We start from the raw sequence: 8,523 nt of genomic DNA, 5'->3' as shown, positions 1-8,523 counted from the left end.
ATCCAACTTTCACGTGTTTAGTGACTTCATCATCGTGGTTCACCATTTCCCTCTGTTGTTCCGGAGGAATGTATATTCATGAATATTTATAACCTACATTTATGCCCATGCTCTCTCATTTTGACACAAGACATTATTTTTTTTGTTTCAAATTAACTGAGATTCTGACCCTCGATGGTTGAAATGGGCTGTAAAAATAAATAATACAACATAATTTATTAGAAATTGAAAAAAGTATGACATAGTCAGTGCCGTCAATGAGGGGACAAACTACGTGGATGTCTCACTAAGAGACAAAATAATGTACGTCAATGCATTTAGTACAGTAGCTATGATGAATTTCGGTTCACCCCTGTAACCTCCACACCAATTCAGCTGCAGATATGAATTTTGGTACTTGCCTGCACTCTACACCAGCTCCCTTCAACATTTTTTTCGAGGCTTTTGTTGCTTTTCTCCTTTTGTGTTGATCAGAATGGTATTTGACAGTCGTAATCCCAGATTGGATAATAATCTTTGCACATTCGTTGCACGGAAACAAGGTGACGTACAGTGTACACTCTTTTAAGTCAGCTGAGTTCCTGTTTATTACGGCATCTAATTCAGCGTGGCATACTGAAAATAGAATAAGTAAAATAACTTGTGAGTTAATGGGGTACGCAGAAATGTTGCGAAATTCGTAAAATGTAAACACAGTTTAGTAAACCAATTTGTTATTTTAGTTTGTGGTCAAGGTACAACATGACTGATCAATTTATACATTATATTGATGTTATCAATTGTTGTTTGTATACGTTTAACATGTTTGTTTTTTTACCAATTTTACAATCTATTTCTATTCCGAGAAATGTTTGATATAAATACGTTATTGTTGTATTGAATTAATTCTGTGAAATCCTTTTGACCAACTCTTTCATTATCTATGAATAAACAATTTGACATTCTAGAATATTTACTCGATGGTATATAAAGTTCGGTACTGATTTTAACCACCTGATGTAACCCTGTTTACTAATTAAATTGAGTTAGATAATAATTAGTTAATGACATTAAAACGAATTTAGGTTCAACGATTTGCCCGGGGTGGTTTCCGATCGTGGTATACACTGTCTAATGGATGTCTTTCTTGAAAAATACCCGCACACAATAATGCGAGGATGCTTCGCATTTTCCTATCTCCTCCTACGATAATTGTTTTTAATAGCTGAAAACTGGTTGAACAGCTCGAGTACAGCATCATAATGTTGAAGACAGACCGATTTTCTTTAAAAAATATTATTTTGATAGATTTAATATACGTTTATACAAATGTATTGGTTTCCGATGTATGGAACATTCCAATATAACTCTTTGGTTTAACACAAGTACCACCAGCTGTAGGTAAATGTATTGGTCCTTGGGGAATTAACCTAAAACCTATATAGATATAGTATTTCAATACTTTGGACATTACTGTAAATACGTAATTAACCATTTTTGGTCGCCATTTGAATTTACTGTGAGTGTGGATACTGTTAGATATATAAACACATTTACAAATGAACGTATTACTGTGAGTGTGAGTAGGCCCTACTGTTATATTATATGTAAACGCACATTATACAAATAAACTTTATTAAATATTTGGCGTGCCTCGCATACCTCGCACTTTGTCAACACTCCTGGGTGCTGGTCAACCCATACCCAAACCAGCCCGTACCCCCCCCCCCCCCCGTACCCATGCCAACTCGTACCCAGCTTGGCTTACTTCTTACCGATTTGATGGCGCAATGGTATGCTTTTGCGGTGTGAATATTTTTATATTTTTTCAAATTTACAGGTCTCGGAGAAATGTGTGCCAATAAAAATGACCATTGATTGTAATCGTTAAATTTAATATTTATTTGTTAACATTCATTTAATAATATATTTTTTATAGAGAAAACGTACGTTACAAACGATGAAAATTATAAGTGAAATATACTGTAAATAGTTTTGCTTTTTATTGTTTATATATATATATATAAATCCAAAGGCAAATTACTGAAAAAATGACAATGCTGTGGGTATCAGTGGTTGGATCTCAATGGAGATACAAAAAAAAAGCGAAAAGCTAAATCAAAACGATAAAGTAAAAAAGCAAGAAAAATTGGCAGAGCTTTCGGGCAACACTAGCCCTTCATCAGTGCAAGTGAAGGAATTTGGATAAAGTCATAGCATAAGAACTGACAAAGTGCTGCCTGGGTTGACAGGAATAAAAGAAATACAACAAAAGAGACCGGGTGGTGAATGGTGGGTGGAGACTGAATAAGAGTAGAAAACACACACCTGTATAATAGGACCTCTCTCTCCTCTATTAATTGTTGCTATAAAAAAATCTTCTGAAATAGTAATGGTACCTGTGAATCCAGCTGTCCTTTACAAATCCTCTCGGGTCTTGACTGATGCCCAGTGATACAACTTCTTTTTTAAAGAATATTTTAAGAACTTTTTTCCTGCAATTGATTTAAAATATTCTTACCCACTTCTTTTGCATTGTCAGCAATAACTGTATTTTGAGTCGGCTGAAATGCTCACTAAGGTGGGATTTTGATGGAAACAAAGTTGATAAATGTCTACATATTATGTCTTTTTTCCTGTTTTGTTCTATAACGAGATAATGAGAGCTTCTTCTATAACAAGACCACAAGAAAATGCAACGCAGAATCGACCTGATTGTCGAACATGAAGCACATTGTAAAATGCCTGTATACATCGGTATTGATAATTTGCTATACAGATTTGCCAAGGTTGTGTCCACCATCAAAATACAGTAGCATATCACAGCAGCTTTTCGACGTTTCATTACCTTCTGCTTTTAAAAGCATACATAACAAATAAAAACACTTTCCATATACAGTACTGGGTTCATAAGGCCCAAATTGCGAAGAATAAGGTTTTTCGTCTTAAAAATGTTCTTACACTGTATACTCTGTAATATACTCATTTGATCCGAACTCTACCAGTCATAATATGTAACTAAATAATGAATGAAGATAATTTTCAATCTTACAGTTTGCCAAGACCCAGTTTGACAAAACCTAGTTTGCATGCTGTCTACTGTTTGCCGAATCCCAGTTTTCTGACACGATGATTTATGTAGTCAACTAAATTTAGCACTCTGGGAAGAGAAACTTGTCACACAAAATGATTTTTTTTTGATTTGGACTCATTTAAACAAACCCAGTTGAGGGATGGGGAAGAGGATGGGTACAAAGAGGAACAATTTTTAAATATATTCTTTATCCACTCAGTAACTAAATATTTGTTCATGTTTTATAGGCCTATAAACCTATAAAGTACATGTAACGATACACCACTACGACGTTTATATTTTTTTATAATTATTAATTAATACAAACGTGGAGAAGCAACTGTCAGTAATACAGTTTATTTGTATATTATGTGTTTATATGTCTAACAGTACACACACTCACAAAAAGAAATTTGGGATTGCGACCAAAAATGGTTAATACGTATTTACAGATTGTTAAAGTATTGCAATACTATATCTAAAGGTTTTAAGTTTATTCTCAAGGGCCAATTAACAAGCTGTTTAAGCAGGCAATAACAAGCCCTGCCTATGGGGGCGTTAATTTAATTCGGTATGTAGAGTACTATGAATTACAAATTGTGCAAAAGAAAATTTACCGTAAAAATGCTTAGTCTTTAACTTGTCCGAATTCTTTCTTTCCCACGAAAATGTTTTACATCCAGCTGGCATTCTATTGTAACCAATCCCAACAATGTTTTTATCCTTATTTACGATACATGCACCAACCTAGCAACATTAAAACACATTTTAATTCTTAATTGTTACAGCCTGTCTTGATTTTTTTTAATGTACACATTGGTTTAAATGTTATTTCAGCTGCTAACTCCTTAATGATAACTGGGGTACGAATATCAGATGGAAGAGACACTTATAATAGGGACTAACCCAATACCTAAATATAAAATCAGTATTCAAGATAACCCATGAAGTTTAATGACATCATTGTCAATACTTAAAAGATTTAATTATTTATTTCAAAAAATATTATTCTTAATTTAATGAAGAACTAAAAATTGATTATTTCAATTTGTAACTTGGTGTTGAATGAACACAATTTTACCTGAGTATTTGGATCTTCACTTCGTTGTGAAGACAGCTTCGCTACCGCCATAAAATAGTCTTCGTCTTTCAAAATTTTTCGTTTGCTTACGAATAAAAAAGAGATTATTAAACGCTACTTTGCCTATTATAGTCTGCCTTATATTTATTCAATTCAATTCCACATTCATTACCTCATACGTACATTACACTATCGGATTAAGGAACAAAACGGTTGTAATAATATCATAATAGACATAATAACAATGATGGACATTAATATCAATTTTATTAATTGTTAATTTGTTGTGTTACATCTAAACTCAGAAATCGTTTGTTGTTTTGTAGTCTGTTTTATTTTCAAACCATTTGTGTTGTTGTACATGATATCATTGTTGCCCAATGTTCTAGCATCTCTTAATAAATAATCTTTAGTTTAGATGATTACAATTCTTGTTAGTTGACTCATCCACCAAGACTCCCATTTTTACCTCTACTAAATTGTCATTGCCCATCTCATCACTTGGCTTATGTATGAGGGCGCATTAAACTTTCGCACAGCGAAACAGGTTGAAGGGACGACTGTTCACTTATACAAATCTGGTGTACAGTACCCTGTATTACATTCTTTTGTCCTTCCTTTAATAATCACTTCTTTAATTATAGCAAATGAGTAATTTTACAAAACTCTAAAAGCCATATAAAGCACTGCTTTAGGTTTTTACGCAAAATAAACTTGTTTCTTGACGTTTACATAACATCACAACTATAGTGTGGTATTAGGAATAACAACAGTATACTTTTTATAATGTTATTGTATATTATTAAATATTTTAAAGAGTATCGATCGGAAATAAACATTGAAAAAGGCAACCATTTGATTGAATCGAATATCCTTAAAGTCGATTAGAATTTGACAGTTTATATATTATACCTTTTAACTAAAAATAACTGAAAATTGCTTTATCATAACATTAATTATGATTAAAATGATGAATTGTGTATCAATTTATATTAATATTATCCTTCGTGAGAGTGTACATCAAAATAAGCAGTATTTTGATCATTATAGCATTACGTGTTTCTGTTGTCGCGATACTAATCTAAATGCTAACAAGTTTTCATTCATATAATGATCAATGGTTAGTACACAAAGTGCCTACAATTTAAGAACCATTGGAGTTTTTTCGTGGCATTTAATTATAATGTTCGAATTACTATTCAATTAAATAGAGGCTGCCTAAAGTAGTACTGACAGAATTTATATTTACCAGAAGATTAAAAACACATGTTCATCTTCTGGTAGTTCACATACTTTAACAATTAATTTAATTTCACAATTTTTTGTATCTTTAATTTTCCATTTATATAATTGTACATTTGTTGGTATGGCCTAATTGCAATCAGTAATTTGTAATTATGTTGTACATTTTTTATTTTCTCATTTTTTTACTTTAATTAAGTTAAGTTTGCTATTTCAGTATAACTAATATTGTTATTTTAGCATTTTAAATAATGGATATGACGAACCAATACAATCAGAAAAAGTACAAAGTTCGATCGATCCAGATAATAACTGGCGTCCGCCAGATAACAGCTTTTAAAATAATAATTAACTAGAGACCCGAACGGGCTTTCGTATTTATTTAGTCATCTTCACAATAAAAAAAAAATAAAATCAATAGATTAAATTAAATTAAATACATTTTTATATCTCCAACTTTTGTCCATAGTAAAACATTACGTTTACATTTAAAGAACATGTTTTTCATCTTAGTATCTATATATAAATTTACGTTAGGGCAAAATTCGGTAAATCGCGCTTTACTTTTAGAATTTTTACTCAATGGTATATAAAGTTGGTTCATACGTTCGGCACTGATTTTAACCACCTAATGTAACCCTGTTTATTAATTAAGTTGAGTTAGATAATTATTTATTGACGATTAAAACAAATTGCGGTTCAACGAACACAATAAACTTGAACTTGAAACTTACTTTAATTGCTAAGTTTACTATTTCAGTATAACTAATATTGTTATTTTATTTTAACATTTTAAATAATGGAGATGACGAACCAATACAATCAGAAAAAGTAATAAATCGCATACACATCTTTTAGGTTGTAAATACGTTAAATAAGTGCTAGCCCAGACTTCTATTCCATATGTAATACTCGGTTGATTAATTAATATATTTGAATAAAATCCACATGTATTGTTTTTTTCACTTGCAACTCTGGGATGGCGTTAGTTACAGTCGTTAGGCGTGATTAATAATAATGAATAACATAATGCATCAACTACTTGTTTACATGTTACCTTTATTTAATTCTGATTCTGGTTTATACTATGTTTATGCTATCAATTACCGTTGTTTTTATTATCTGTTTGGTTGCGATGATACAGTATTATTGTAGTTATGGCACTGTTAATAAACCACCGTACCTCCAAGTAAACATTTTAAAATTTAGCAATTGTTTCCTTTCCTTAAATATGTTTAATGTATTGCATTCAATATCTGCAAACTACGGTATATAAAAGAAATGTTTGCACAATTGTGTAATTTTAAATTCAGCAAATGCTTAAGATTGCGTATATCTATATTATATGTAATCTTAGTTTATAAATTAGGGTTATCTCATACCTCATATTGTTTAGACTGGTAACACACTGAGGAGATCCACAAGCAATAAATTGGAGCAAAAGGTAGACAATGAAGCACAATGAGCAGTTTCCGACAGATACTTTTCTACACTATACACGAGAATTGACACTATCCCTGCAAATGTCTCCACTCTTCAGGAAAAAAGAATTGTGTGGGCTTAACCGATGGAGCTGATTGAAATTAGTTTCCATCGCGGCAGCCAATCAGGTGCTTTAAATTTCCTGCATTGTCAATTCTCGTCAATTCTCGTAAATTTACAAATTTCTGTTTATTGCTAGACCTGAAAATTTGGTAGGCCCACATATTTCAATACATCGAAAACTATTTATAAGCAAATAAATCTAGAATTCATTCACTTTGGTCCCCAGACAACCTTTTTATCCGATATTTGGAGTGCTAAAAGTTAAAGCATTGAGTTTTGACCAGTCATCTTCATCCTCATAATTCACAAAATAATATGCGTTTATGTATCGATAATGGTTCTGTCCAATCAACATGGTTTCGTAAAAGGGCGTTCTTTGTACAACGATCTTATCCGAAATCTTCTACAGTATGATAAGAGTACCACCCTGATTAACGATGCCCTCCACGTATAGTATTGACGCAAATCATTTGATCGGGTCCCATTATTGCTCCTGTGTGACTGCTTTGCAGTGGATATTTTCTTTCCTGGTGGGTCGTTCTCAGAAGGTTGGGAAGGTTTAGAAGAGAGTTTTCACCGTCTTCCCCTGTGTTTTCTGATGTTCCCCAGAGTTCGGTACTATGACCTATACTTTATAATTCGTTTGTTATAGACCTAAATGCTTTTAACTTCAGATCGCCTAATGATAATATGTACTTGGAATCGGATAGTGTAATAAATTAATGGAATTAACACCATGCCGTATAATATGAGTAGGATACCGTCTTTGAATTTAACTATCTTGGATTGGGGGTCTCATGTATCTCGCATTATTAATAAGGCATCGAAGATAGACGATTAGTTTTATAATCGGAACATTTGGATGTGGCAATCTTATTGTTAAGATACGTCCATATATAATAGTCTAGTCCGTCCAGTTCTGGAATACAGAGTTTCTGCATAGTGTACTTTTAAACTGTCTATGTAATACGTTAATGATCTTGAAAAGCTCACGATAGAAAATAATTATTCAACTTTCCTTATGAAATCCGTCCTCAGTGTCTTGGTTTGATTAGTCTTTCACATTTTTGTTTAGGAATTTCTTTTATCGCTAAGATAGTGTATAAGAAAATTGATATTTCAGTTGAGAGGTACATTACCCATAACTTGCGACACCTTGATACTGTAAGAACAAATACTGCTCGTTACTGTAATATTTCAATTAATTTTTACGTTTGTTCAGTGACCTACCTCCAAACATAAAAAAATTGTCTATTTTTTTTCTTTTCATCTTTCATATTCCAAGAAAAACTGCTGTCAATACTCAATGTCTAAATTCAATGAAATGAATCAATCAATATCTAAATGGAGGGATAATTATCAAACCAAAAATATAATGATAATAAAATTAAATATCCATATTTACTTTTACTTTCTTTGTAAACCTCAAAGGCTTTACGAACTGTAAAAGGAATAGGGGCCCAAATTCGTGGGAAGTTCACAAACGTGGAATATTTAAAATTCAATAGAAGTGTTAATTTATTGATAGAAGGTTTTACAACAAAGTAATATGTTTGGCCTGTTGAACGAATTAGTGTTTCATTCCTCTCTTTTGTGTTGTGAT

The 8,523-nt window shown here is 32.1% G+C and overlaps 1 protein-coding gene across 1 annotated transcript; it reads right to left on the bottom strand.

Annotated features, from left to right (window-relative positions):
* Nucleotides 1-346: 346 nt before the first annotated feature.
* On the bottom strand, nucleotides 347-6,885 carry LOC144842328 (deoxycytidylate deaminase-like). Its single transcript, XM_078698765.1, has 4 exons — nucleotides 6,758-6,885; nucleotides 4,134-4,218; nucleotides 3,670-3,799; nucleotides 347-615 (listed from the first exon to the last, which is right to left on the bottom strand). The coding sequence occupies exons 1-4, from the start codon at nucleotides 6,760-6,762 to the stop codon at nucleotides 347-349; spliced, it is 489 nt and encodes a 162-aa protein (XP_078554891.1). The 5' UTR covers nucleotides 6,763-6,885.
* Between the last annotated feature and the right edge of the window lie 1,638 nt (nucleotides 6,886-8,523).

The sequence above is a fragment of the Antedon bifida genome, chromosome 5 (assembly GCF_963402885.1).
Source record: "Antedon bifida chromosome 5, ecAntBifi1.1, whole genome shotgun sequence".
NCBI lineage: Eukaryota > Metazoa > Echinodermata > Crinoidea > Comatulida > Antedonidae > Antedon > Antedon bifida.
This window is presented reverse-complemented; position numbering and strand designations above follow the sequence as displayed.

Coding starts and splice junctions, on each gene's coding strand:
- LOC144842328 (XM_078698765.1), bottom strand. Junction 3,800..4,133: donor GTGAAGATCCAAATACTCAG/GTAAAATTGTGT, acceptor TAATGTTGCTAG/GTTGGTGCATGTATCGTAAA. Junction 616..3,669: donor AAAGACTAAGCATTTTTACG/GTAAATTTTCTT, acceptor TTCTATTTTCAG/TATGCCACGCTGAATTAGAT.